General features: G+C 30.6%; 2 protein-coding genes across 4 annotated transcripts; one reads left to right on the plus strand and one right to left on the minus strand.

The window, feature by feature from the left end:
- Nucleotides 1–2,743: 2,743 nt before the first annotated feature.
- LOC100801367 (tRNA pseudouridine synthase A 1) lies at nt 2,744–5,300 on the minus strand. Its single transcript, XM_003541286.4, has 6 exons — nt 5,149–5,300; nt 4,929–5,043; nt 3,889–4,028; nt 3,447–3,809; nt 3,238–3,300; nt 2,744–3,128 (listed from the first exon to the last, which is right to left on the minus strand). The coding sequence occupies exons 1-6, from the start codon at nt 5,206–5,208 to the stop codon at nt 2,886–2,888; spliced, it is 984 nt and encodes a 327-aa protein (XP_003541334.1). The 5' UTR covers nt 5,209–5,300; the 3' UTR covers nt 2,744–2,885.
- A 1,236-nt stretch (nt 5,301–6,536) lies between these two features.
- LOC100776940 (uncharacterized) lies at nt 6,537–11,548 on the plus strand. 3 transcript variants are annotated; one of them, XM_006593941.4, is made up of 4 exons: nt 6,537–6,734; nt 7,202–7,554; nt 7,853–9,768; nt 11,149–11,548. In XM_006593941.4, the coding sequence occupies exons 2-3, from the start codon at nt 7,205–7,207 to the stop codon at nt 9,747–9,749; spliced, it is 2,247 nt and encodes a 748-aa protein (XP_006594004.1). In that variant the 5' UTR covers nt 6,537–6,734; nt 7,202–7,204; the 3' UTR covers nt 9,750–9,768; nt 11,149–11,548. The 3 variants fall into 3 exon arrangements, with proteins under 3 accessions (XP_006594004.1, XP_003542404.1, XP_006594005.1); XM_003542356.5 differs by having other exon boundaries at nt 6,537–6,704; XM_006593942.4 differs by lacking the exon at nt 6,537–6,734 and having other exon boundaries at nt 7,243–7,372; nt 7,509–7,554.
- The last annotated feature ends 1,369 nt before the right edge of the window (nt 11,549–12,917 follow it).

Genomic DNA, 12,917 nt, shown 5'->3' on the forward strand with positions numbered 1-12,917 from the left:
TACTTTTCACACGAATGAGGTGGCTTATCTATTATCCACAACTGATAAGTAGGAAATTAAAAATTCACCCCACACGAGATTTAAAAGCAGCAAAGTACAATCATATAATGAATAACCGAATAAGAAACTTTTTGTACATTAGCTTTGCACCACATCCAATATCTCAGTTTAACCATGCACATTATAAGAACTATATTCATCTCTGCATCATTGAAAATAATCTTGAGATTTTACTAAAATAATAATTATTCTATTAAAAAGTTTATAATTTATTTTCATCTTTTAAATTAAATTATATTAAAAAATATTTATAAAAATCTATAAAAACTTGTTAATAAATATCATAATAAAAATAAAAAATTGATGATACGCGTTATATTATATATTATATGTAACTAATAAATATCATAATAAAAAAGATGAAAAAAATTATCAATATCATGCATGGTATTTTCTATAATAATATTCTGTTAAATTTCTATTCATTTAAGTACCTAGTAGCTAAAATTGGATCTATTCATTATATTATATATTATATGTAACAAATAAATATCATAATAAAAAATTTATCAATTATCATGCATGGTATTTTCTAGTATTAAATATTAACATATATAGTATTGATAAATATATTCTTAATTAGTATTTTCATTATAGTTTCTATTATCAAAATAAAGAAATAAAAAAATTAAATAAATAATTATGAGGGATCAAATTATACCGAGGTAATAGTTGTCAAATAATTTTGATAATATATAGATATAATTTAATAGTTTGAATAATAAACTAAATTGTACATATTAACCAAAAATCAATTTAATTAACTACAAAAAATATTGATTTTATTTGATTTTTTTACTTTTTAGTGGTTTTTTATTTTTATTTGAATTTGAACACCTCTAGAATTTTATTATTATTATTATAACACCTCTAGAATTTGCTTGACAATATTGCTTATTTATTTTGGTAAGATAACTCAATAATTAGCGGGAAAGAATCTAAGAACAAATCTTGATATTTTATTTTTTCTTATCTGTTAAATTTTAATGTTTTTTCTAAAAATAATTGCATTTCATAAACAATTATACGTAAGTCTTCTCATTATGAAGTTATAACAAGCAATTTCGTGCGTTTCGTACTCTCCTCCCTTCGTACCATATAGTACGGCTTTTTTTTTTCTTTGAATGAGGATTATTTTATTTTACATAACATCAACGTTGAAGCAAAGTTAATGTATTTGGAACAAAATCATGGGAATGGCCAGATTAGCTCCTATAGAAGTAAATGATGATTAAGCTTTTGTGGATACGAGAACTTTTGATACAATGGCATTGCACCCTTCAACGATTAGAAAAAATAATAATAATAAAGACAAAAATAGAAAACTCTCAATATTTAAACTGATTTCAAATGTAATCCTTAAACCCTCAATTCTGAACTGAGTCGAAGTAGCTTATACAAATGAATTTTATATCAATAAACTGTGGAGGTGGATGTTGGTAGAATAGAGCAAAGCATCAGTTTCAGCCCATGAAAAAGGGCACACCGGTATATTGGGATTTTTTTTTTGCACCAGCATTTTTTTTACATCTAATATTTTTTTTCATTTTTTTCAAAATTACCTCTACTAATAAACGGATTCATAGTCCATATGAGACCATAATCCGTAAGAGTAAGGATTACAAATTTTTTTTAAAAAAAATTAAAAATGTTTTACAAATTAATAACTCATTATGACTTTCATGTTCTTTATATTATACTCTAACCAACTAAGTTAATAAATTAATTATATTATAAAATAATTAATGTCATTATATATAACACTAAAATTTCTAATGCATATTTAATACACATGTAAATTTACATAATAAATTTTATGACAATTAATTTTGATCTAGTAATTAATTTGTTTACATATATAAATTTTTATAAATCTATGATTTTTATTTAAATTTTTGTATTTTTGGTCTTATTACGATTAATTTTGATTTAATAATGTATTTTTTACATATATAAATTTTAAATAAAAATCACAAGTTTCATAAAAATTTATATATATAAACAAACTAATTATTAAATCAAAATTAATTGTCATAAAATTTATTATGTAAATTTACATATGCATTGAATATAAATTAAAAAAAATTAATATTATATATAACAATATTAATTATTTTATAACATAATTAGTTTATTAATTTAGTTGATTAAAATATTATACTAATAACTTGAAAGTTATAGGTTCAAATCCTGCATCGACTATATGCTATTAATTTGTAAAATGAGTAAATTTATTTGTAGGGATAATTTTTGAAAAAATGACAAAATATTGGACAAGAAAAACGTTAGGTGCAAAAAAAAATTCCCCAATATATTTGGTCATTCACAAGTTACTCCTTGAAAGTTGAAATTACCACCAGCTAATTTAGTCCTTCACGATAGGGAAAACAAATTTACTCTTTAAGTTTGCAATTATCAATCAATTAATTTGATTTCTATCGCTGGAGACTAAATTGACTAACAATTAAATTAACTGATTTAATAATATCAGAAAGCAAATTGAGCGGTGGTAGCAATGTCATGGATCAATTGATTTATGATTTTCAAAGTCATGGACTAAATTTGTTTTTTTTTTTTTTGGTGGTAATGTTGTGGATCAAATTGATTGATGGCATTAATTTTGAGGACTGAGTTAATGATTTAATGTTTTACTTTAACATAAATGTAGTAAAATACAGTTAACTTCACTGAACTGCATATTTGAATTAAACAAATAGAGTACTTCAATCAAATGAAATCTTTGAAGTTTAAACAACCTTAAAATCTAAATGTAAAAAAAAAAACAGTCCAAAAGATAGTTAGATTGTTTGTTTTGCTGCCTATTATTACAAAAAGAATGGAACCTTGCATTTCCTTATGGTCTGATGTCTACCAAAACTGTTTGCAGGGGGGGACTCCGGCGGAGGCAATAGGTGACTTTCATTATAGTTGATAGAAACAAGACAAAGACCATGTGGAGGGGCAGGCAAGGAGTATTTTGCAAGCTCTTTGCGATCTCGACTCGCCAGAATATGTGGTACAATGTCAGGAGGGATAGCTTCCCTACCAATCTGAAGCAACAAAGCCACCTGGAAAAGCAAACAGATAGGTTCATTGCAAAAGTGGAACAACTATACAGTAATTTTGCAACTGCAAAATAATCTTTTACATTATTTAGGAACAAGTAAGACTATTTACCATGTTTCGGACTTGCCTATATAAAAAACCTGAGCCTTCAACTTCTAGTTGCAAAAGAGCTCCCTAAGCAAGAAAATAGAAGTAATAAGCCTTTTAAGCTTTAACGTCTTCACATAGAATAAAGAAAGAAGATACAAATTGGGTAAATACAGTGTGTAATACTTATAATGATATTGGGGAAGAAACTTGACATAGAACTAGTTACATACCATTTCTTTCAAATCGAATCGGAATACATGCTTCACTGGATCTGGTACCCGATCATTGTGGGATGCATTGGCAAAGGCAGAGAAATCATGCTTGCCAACAAAATATGTTGCAGCTTCTCTCATAACAGCGCTATTGAGTTTATACACACTATGGTAAGCAAAGTGCCGTTGGAATGGATCCATGATGGCATCATTGTATATCTTGTAATGGTAAATCTTACTTTTGGCAGAAAATCGAGCATGGAATTCAGCTGATGCAGGGCTGATCTCTCTAATTCGGATATCAGTAGGAAGAAGACCGTTCAAAGCTGCATGAAGTTGTTCCAAGTTGTCATAGTTAAAAGGTGTAAAAAAATGAGCAACCTGCAGTCACAGTAAGTTATAAATATGTGATGGTTGTTGCTTGAAAGTTGAAGCCACATAAAATGAAAAAACGTCGGACCTGACCCCAAGCATGGACTCCTGCATCGGTCCTGCTTGCACCAACCAAACAGAGATCCTTCCTTTGAAGCTTTGTTGCCTGAGTTAAAGCTTTCTCCACGGTGCATTGTACAGTAGGGGGAGACTCCTGATATTGCCAGCCTGAAATATGATCATCATTCAAGATAAGGGAGAAAAGGAAAGAATTCAATTATTAAAACTATACTTTTACATATTAATACTGGAAAAGTGCACCTTTCTATATAGCCTAAAGACAAAAGGATTTGGTATCCTCCTAAAGTTCAAGTAAAACCCGGTTCTAGTAGTCCCTAAAATTGTAATTATCCAACACTTAAATCCTTAGCTATACAACATTCACTTTAGTCTTTTGGGATGAAAAAATGGCAATAAAAAATGAAGTGAAACAGGACTAAAATTAAAGAGTTTTTGCAACCTTCATGGACTAAATTGAAGATTCTGTAAAGTCAGTCATGACTAAAGTGATTCAGTATTACAATCTAGGGACTAAAATGGAGGTTTATTACTTAAAGTACACTGACTATCATTACAATTGAGCTGAAAATTCCATTCCATACTTTGGGACTTAAAAACTATTTTCAATGGATTTTGAAAGACAAAGAGTTTAGACCATTAAAATAATGATACAACTATGGAATCCATAAATTTCTGACCTCTTGACTATAATCACAATGCTCAGTTAATAACTGAGATCACTCTAAAACGATAGATACAATGTTTGAGATTCTTCAAAGCAACTGAAAATTGAATACATACAAAAATGCCAAAGAGTCACAACAATTTATGATATCTTAATAAACAAAGCAGTTTCATTGGCATTGTGGTGTTTGTTAATACAACAGCTATAGAATCACAAGAGAAAAACAAAGAAACACTAAAAGCATGGAATACAGAGACAAGTAGAAGAGCCAAGTGAAACAACAAAACCCGGATACAGATAAGTAGATAACGTCCGACCCAAGTGAGAATTTTTTAGAAAGGTAAGGACTTTATAGATGAAATGGAATGAGCAGAGTGGGAAACCTGCGTATTGGGTTCCATCGTAAGCCAAAACGATGCGCCACTTATACCCATCTTGAATGAGCTTCACCCCATGACCATGACCATGTTCCAATTCCACTGGAGCAGTGGAATTCAACTAAAATCCACGAAAAAAGAAAAGAAACTGTTATGATGAGACAAAACAGAAGAATACATAGAAAGGGAAAGAAGAGAAGAGAAGAGAAGAGAGAGAAGGTAATACAAAAGGGATGGGAGTTGGAGATGGAACAGCAAGTGCTCCTACTGCTACTGCATGACTCATCTCACAAAATCAACACTTTTTCTTCATTATCCATTTTACTTTTTGTGAATATAAACATTAAAACGACCATATGCTGCATATGATTTAAAAAACTCTAAAGCCTCAAACTCAATTGAAAAAAAAACTACTAGACCAAATATCTAATTATGTATTTTTTTTTAAAAAAAAATAGACAACAGTATCCTCCACTTGAATCTATCGTGTTCTAATATAAGCAATAAAATTCTTCATTTCTAAAAACTTAACTAAAAATCAAATAATTTTATTGATTAATTTATCTAATAAATGATTCACGTTGTTGGCTAATAGTTTTTTCTTTACTATGTCTCATGTGTAAAATTAACTTTGGATGTGTTTAAATTTTTTTTATTATGTTATTGATGGAAAATATTTATTGATTTCGTTAATAATTAATTTTTTTATAAAATTTAATTGATCACTTTAGTAGAATTTTTTATAATTATATTTTATTTATTTATTTAAGACTTAAATTTTAGAAATTACTTAAGAATATTAAGTTTAGCGCCACTCATCCGAATAAATTATTGGTTTTGGATGTGTTTATTTAGATTAAAAACAAGTTCACCGCTAGGTAGGCCTAGTTGTCCATCATAGTCCGGGAGAAGTGATCAAGGGTCTGCCTGATATGTAAATCATAGGTTTGAATTAAAAACTAATATTTAAAATATGTTTATTTATACAACTGAAAATTTACAATTTATAATAAATAAATGCTTCTATATTTTTTAACAAATAAAATATATTTTCTATTTATGATTAATAATTTATTGTGATATATTGTTATTTTTAATTTTTAATAATTTTTTAAAAAATATATATTCAAATTTAAGTAAAAACTAAATATATTAAAAAAAGAAGATAAAAAACTTAAAATTAAACCATTTAGTTAAAAATATTGAAATTCAAGTTTAAACTAATGTTAAAAATGATATGTTTTAAAAAGGTAAGAGGTTAAAAGAATCCTTATAAATACTCTTGTTGAAGAATGAGAAATAAATTTATATAAAAAAGAATGAGACATTAAAACAATTTCATATAGCTATTCTAGTATATATGGGATAACTTAAATGACTTAATATTTTTATTAAATTAAAAATAAAATAAAATATGAATATTTAATACTTTTAATACAAAAAAGTAATTTGAATTAATTTAATACGGTTTTTCTGAGGATTTATAATTTAATTCAATAAAATTATTAAGTAATTAAAATGATATATATTAATTTAATTTAATTTAATTTAAAAATTAAGTGTACAAAATTAGGGTAGAATGGTAGTGATAAAAAAGAAGTGGAGTGGTGTTTTGTGCAAAACAGAAAGGTGAAAGTGAAGTGACATTGCCAATACGTCGTCGTAGAGGCAGGTTTCACACATTGGGACGTAAACGAAAAAGAACAGAGCTTTCTCCCTCTGATTGGTTCCCTCTCGTCATCTCTGCATTCCAACAATTGCACCTTCCATTCTGCATTTTAGGTTCCTATCTTCTTCTTCCTTCTCTTCTGGGTTAGGGCTTTCTTCTTTTTTTTCCATATTTTCTCTCAATTACATTTTTGCTACCACTCTTCTGCCTTCCCCCTATCAAAATAATATATTATTTCATTTGTTTTTGTTTTTTCTATCAACCAACATTTTTTCTTTTCTCTAAATCATAGGTTTCTCATGTGGGCACTGTTTTGTTTTGTTTTTTTTTGGGTTATAAAGATTGAATTTTTATCTAAAATTTCTATGGTAGATTATGTTGTGTTTGTTTAATGTGTATTTCGCTTCTGAAATTTGATGCCAAATATGACTTTGGATTTTGGGCAGTGAAATTTACTTGTTGGGTCTTTGCAATGAAGAGTTCAGAATGCTAAATGCAAGAACCTTTTTCACTGTTTATTATTATGTCCCCTGATATTTGACTTTGAATTATCACAGTTGCATTTTCAAACTGGTATAAAATAAATAATTAGATGTTTGCTACTTGGTAGGTCATGGCTACGAGGAAAGTTATAGCTATATGTCAATCAGGAGGTGAGTTTGTAACTGATAAGGATGGATCATTGTCATACAGTGGGGGAGATGCCTATGCAATAGACATTGATCAGCAGACAAGTTTGAGTGATTTTAAGTCGGAGATAGCAGAAATGTTCAACTGCAATGTAAGTACGATGATTATCAAGTACTTCCTTCCTGGCAACAAGAAAACACTTATTACAGTGTCAAAAGACAAGGATTTGCAACGCATGGTCAATTTCCTCGGGGATGCTAACACGGTTGATGTGTTTGTTATGTCAGAGGAAGGAGCTGCTCGAAATAACAATTCCAACATGCCTGGTAGTAGGTAGTTATTCACAAGTTCTGTTTGTCTCTTATAGCCTTCCCTTGATACTAATAGACGTTTATTATTTATATAGTTTAATTTGGCCAAAATTTAGAAATTACGGCTTGGACATGATATGATTAAGAGTTGTACATCTTTTTAATATCATATTTTCCTGTTGTCTCAAGTTGAAGATGTGACCTACATAATTGGGATACCATGTCTGTGACCAAATATGAATAGCCATAGGGTATTTTAGAGCCATATGCATTCACTTGTGCATTATTTTGAAAATCTTATAGAAAACTTGTAATTGCAGGTCAAGCAGGACAACTGTGTCAGAAGCCGCTGTACCTGTTGTTGCTCCTATGAATGTCATTGTTGATGCTGTCCAATGCATGGATCAGGTAGAGGTAGTAGATGTAGCTAATGAAGTCCCTGCACGTTCTATTTGTTCTGGGGGCAATGATGACAATCATCGTAAAGCTGCACAGCAGTGGGAAAATACCATCACGGGTGTGGACCAAAGGTTCAATAGTTTTAGTGAATTTCGAGAAGCTTTGCATAAATACTCTATTGCTCATGGGTTTGCTTACAAATATAAGAAAAATGATAGTCATCGTGTCACTGTCAAATGTAAATCTCAAGGCTGTCCTTGGAGAGTATATGCATCAAAGTTGTCAACCACTCAGTTGATTTGCATTAAGAAAATGCACTGCAATCATACTTGTGAAGGATCTGTCGTTAAAGCTGGATACCGAGCAACTAGGGGTTGGGTGGGAAGTATTATAAAAGAGAAGTTGAAAGATTCACCCAATTACAAGCCAAAGGATATTGCTGATGACATAAAACGGGAGTATGGGATTCAGTTAAATTATTCTCAAGCATGGCGTGCAAAAGAAATTGCTAGAGAGCAGCTTCAAGGCTCCTACAAAGAGGCATATACTCAGTTACCATTGTTCTGTGAGAAGATAAAAGAAACCAATCCAGGGAGTTTTGCAACATTCACAACTAAAGAGGACTCAAGTTTCCATCGTCTCTTTGTAGCATTTCATGCCTCAATATCTGGTTTCCAGCTTGGCTGTCGCCCTCTCATTTTCCTTGACAGAACTCCTTTAAACTCAAAGTACCAAGGGGAGTTATTGGCTGCAATTTCTGTGGATGGAAATGATGGCATTTTTCCTGTAGCCTTTGCAGTTGTAGACACCGAGACTGAAGACAACTGGCACTGGTTTCTGCAGGAACTGAAATTAGCGACATCAACATCTGAGCAGATCACATTTGTTGCAGATTTTCAGAATGGCTTAAAAAAATCATTGTCGGATGTATTTGAAAAATGCTACCACAGCTATTGTTTACGCCACCTTGCTGAGAAATTGAACAAGGACTTGAAGGGACAATTTTCTCATGAGGCCAGACGTTTCATGGTTAATGATTTTTATGCTGCTGCTTATGCGCCCAAATTGGAGACTTTTGAACGTAGTATTGAGAATATTAAAGGTATTTCTCCTGAAGCCTATGATTGGGTCATACAAAGTGAGCCAGAACACTGGGCAAATGCATTCTTTAATGGAGCAAGGTACAATCTTCTTTCATCAAATTTTGGACAGCAATTCTACAGTTGGGTGTCAGAGGCACATGAATTGCCAATTACTCAAATGATTGATGCATTACGAGGTAAGATGATGGAAACAATTTATACACGACAGGTAGAATCTAATCAATGGATGACAAAGTTGACACCATCCAAGGAGGAATTGCTCCAAAAGGAAAGATTAGTTGCTCATTCACTTCAAGTATTGTTCTCACAAGGTAGCACATTTGAGGTCCGTGGAGAATCTGTGGATATTGTCGATATTGATAATTGGGATTGTAGCTGCAAGGGATGGCAACTTACTGGTGTGCCCTGTTGTCATGCCATTGCTGTCTTTGAATGTGTTGGTAGGAGCCCATATGATTATTGTTCGAGATACTTCACAGTTGAGAATTATCGATTAACATATGCAGAATCTATTCACCCTGTACCAAATGTTGACAAACCACCAGTCCAAGGTGAATCTACTGCTTTAGTTATGGTAATCCCTCCACCAACTAAGCGCCCTCCAGGTCGGCCAAAAATGAAGCAAGTTGAATCAATAGACATAATTAAACGTCAGCTTCAGTGCAGTAAGTGCAAGGGACTTGGCCACAATAGGAAGACATGCAAACTTTCATAGTATCGCAATTCACAACAAAGTAAGCAGCTCTCTCTCTCTCTCTATGTGTCTTTCTTTGGGCATGCACTTGGGTCCCTAAACAATGTATGACTTCCGGGTGTGTATTTTGTTGCCTAGCTAGATTTTTGCATAAAATTATTGGATTGGATTCATGTGGTATTTTAGACCTTTCTAACTTGTTATAACCTATTTGGTTTGGACTTCTCTTACCGTGAACCTACTTTCCACACACTTTCCAAAGCGCCTAGACACTTCCAACCCTTAGCCTTTATGAGTAGGAGAAAATTTCCCTTTCCCATGAATGCTTGTCAGCATTCAAGAAAATCTAATACAAACAGAGCCTTACATAAGCAATCACATCTATCCAGCCTGAAGTGAGAATATGCCTGACTCTTCCAGCAGTCTTTCCTGTGATTGTTACCACACCCTAGAAAACAATGGGGCTACCCTCCCTTTTGCACAAGAGAAAAACAAAAGTAGAGGTTCACTCTATATAGTGATGATAAAAACAAATTGAAGCGCAACTATGACTCTAACCCAACAAAAAAGGCTCCAAAGAGTATATAACCATTTCTTCACTTCTTCCTAATTGGTTGAATTTTGAAGTTTAGGAAACATTATTTTTATTTGCATTTTAATAATGGTAATTTGGCAATTTGAGAATTCTGAAATCCTTAATTTGTTGGCATTTACTTGTATGTTTTGTTAAGACACTTATGAATTTTTATTGTTAATTATGAATGTCAACAATTTTAAGCAATTTTTATTATTTTTGAGAATTTATATGTATATAGTATACACATAGACTATATAAAAATTTCAAAATAGTGGATATCTTGGTATCTGCTATCAAGTAATGTTTTCGTGGCCGGCTGCTATGCACTGCTATTTGGGATTTAAAACATTGATTTAGAATTCATGCAAAAAATATTTTGGCTTGAGTTAAGGTTCAATTTCAAATTTATTTGTAAGCCAATTTAATTATAGAAACCTTTTTTGATTTTCAAAAAGGTGTTTAATATTTTTTACAACAGTTGAAAATCACTTGCTTTAGGAAAATACTGTTTTAATTATTCTAATGAGTCAATCACAGTTGAATTTAGAATCCTTACACGTGTTCTTAATCAAGGATAGGGGATTCTGTCCGTTGGGTTGTTTTCATGAAAGCCTTTATACACCTCAACAGCAAGAGTTTGTGTTCATCAGTGATGTCATACGTCAGCATGCCATGCTTTCTAATCTTTACATAATAGCATGTCTTTTGCCTTCCTAAAACATTGAATATGTCTGAACTGTTTAATCATCCATATAAATGCTTAATGCTGCTTATTAGGAATTATATATGGTTATTTTTTACTATTAACTGATACAAGAAGTCTGAAACATTTGTTTGACACAGGGAATCTTTTTGAATCAAAATGCACATCTCTGAGCTATTTCCAACAACAGTAGAGAATTGAGATACACTTTAGTACGTGGCTGCATGGGATTTGGTTCGGATCTCCAAAATTCTTGTGCTGACTATCTAGAGATTATCAAATTGCGGTATTAGTCACTAGTCAATTACTTGGTCTTGAGAAGTATATATATTTTGTTAAGATAGAACAGAAACCAAAAGTTCTAAGAGTAGGCTTTCCTTGTTACGGTTTTCTATTTATTTGATTTTATTATTTATTTAATGGAATCTAGTTCTTGGCTAAAGATATAAACTTAGATGTTACCTTAACTTCATCACGAACAGTAGAAGACATCTAGATATATGTTGCACACAATACAAGTTGCAAGAGTGCTTATGTGAAGTGTTTTTTGCATACCTTACTGAATGCCTAATATATAATCTTGATAAAACTCTTAATGATATTTGATAGTATCTTCATAAGACTTTCTTTCTCTATTTCGCCGGGCAAATTTATCAAACAGATGTAAGATTTGATTTCAGCCCGAAATATGTATCATGATGTCGTCTTTACTAATCCCATTCCGAAGTCCTCATGGTTGTAAGTGATTGGGCAAATTTTTTTAGCACAACTTGTATTTACCGTGCTTCAGAAGTTTGTGTGCTGATGTAATTATTGACAGGGACGGATTACAAAGCAGGTAAGGGAAGGTACAAGTTAAGTCAATTTTAATTTACACAATTATTTTAGTAAATTATGAATTAAAGGATTTTTATAATGATAAAAAAAAGACTAGAGTTTATATATATGTGTAATTTTTAAAAATTTGAAGAGGTAAAGGCCAGGCCGGATGCCATTCCCCTCGGATCCATCCAAGGGTAATAAATGTGTAAAATATGTTTGGAGTACATATAAAATTTGAAAAGTATTTAGTTTTTATAAAACTTTCTGTATTAATTTGATCTATGTGAAAATAAATTATATTTTTATAATTTTGAGTGATAATTTTGTTAGATTGTAATTTGATGTGATTAATAAATTAATAGATATAATTTGATTATAAATGAATTAAATAATTTGTAACAGTAAATTTTTTAAAATGAAGTAAATAATTTTTTTATAAGTAAAATCTCCCTAAAAATTGTAATTTTGTTATTTTTTAAGTGATTGTTTTTACTTTTTTATGAGATTATGGAAATGGGTTCAAGAGAACCCCAAACATATTTGATCATGTATAAATTACATAAAAATATTTTATATATATATAAAAAAAAGTAAATGATTAATTTAGTTTTTGATTTTGCATCTCATTTTCATTTTATTCCTTGAAACTAAGAAAAGCTCGTAATTTCCTAAGATTTTTTAGAGTTTCACTTAAGTCTAAGAAATTAATCTTTCTTTTTTTCATTTTGATCTCTAATTCAAGGATAATAATGAAAAAAGTAATTAATTTCATAAACTTAAATGAAATTCTAAAAAATTTCATTTCTAATACATTTTAATGATAATAAAAGTGTATTTAAAATAATATGTACTAAAAACACGTGTTTCTAACACTTCTCTTCTACAAATTTTAACCGAAAAATAAGCTGTTTGTCATATGCATTTTCAATTCTAAAAAATTTCATGAATGGGAGAAGCAAGAAAACAAGGTTAACTCGATAAGACGGAACATTAGAGGCTTTTTGCATTCTGAAATGGAAATTGTTGTTCTTGGATAAAAGCAAAAGAGAATGCAGGAAGCAGCCAGAAAAGAACTAAGACAACTAGT

This window comes from Glycine max, chromosome 13 (assembly GCF_000004515.6).
Source record: "Glycine max cultivar Williams 82 chromosome 13, Glycine_max_v4.0, whole genome shotgun sequence".
NCBI lineage: Eukaryota > Viridiplantae > Streptophyta > Magnoliopsida > Fabales > Fabaceae > Glycine > Glycine max.

Excerpts from the sequence above, each read along its gene's own strand:
- LOC100801367 (XM_003541286.4), bottom strand. The coding sequence starts at position 5,208 with ATGAGTCATGCAGTAGCAGTAGGAGCACTTGCTGTTCCATCTCCAACT. Across the intron at positions 3,810-3,888 it reads GAGTCCATGCTTGGGGTCAG|GTTGCTCATTTTTTTACACC; the intron begins GTCCGACGTTTT and ends CTGTGACTGCAG. Across the intron at positions 3,129-3,237 it reads ATAGGCAAGTCCGAAACATG|GTGGCTTTGTTGCTTCAGAT; the intron begins GTAAATAGTCTT and ends TTGCTTTTCCAG.
- LOC100776940 (XM_006593941.4), top strand. The coding sequence starts at position 7,205 with ATGGCTACGAGGAAAGTTATAGCTATATGTCAATCAGGAGGTGAGTTT. Across the intron at positions 7,555-7,852 it reads TCCAACATGCCTGGTAGTAG|GTCAAGCAGGACAACTGTGT; the intron begins GTAGTTATTCAC and ends TTGTAATTGCAG.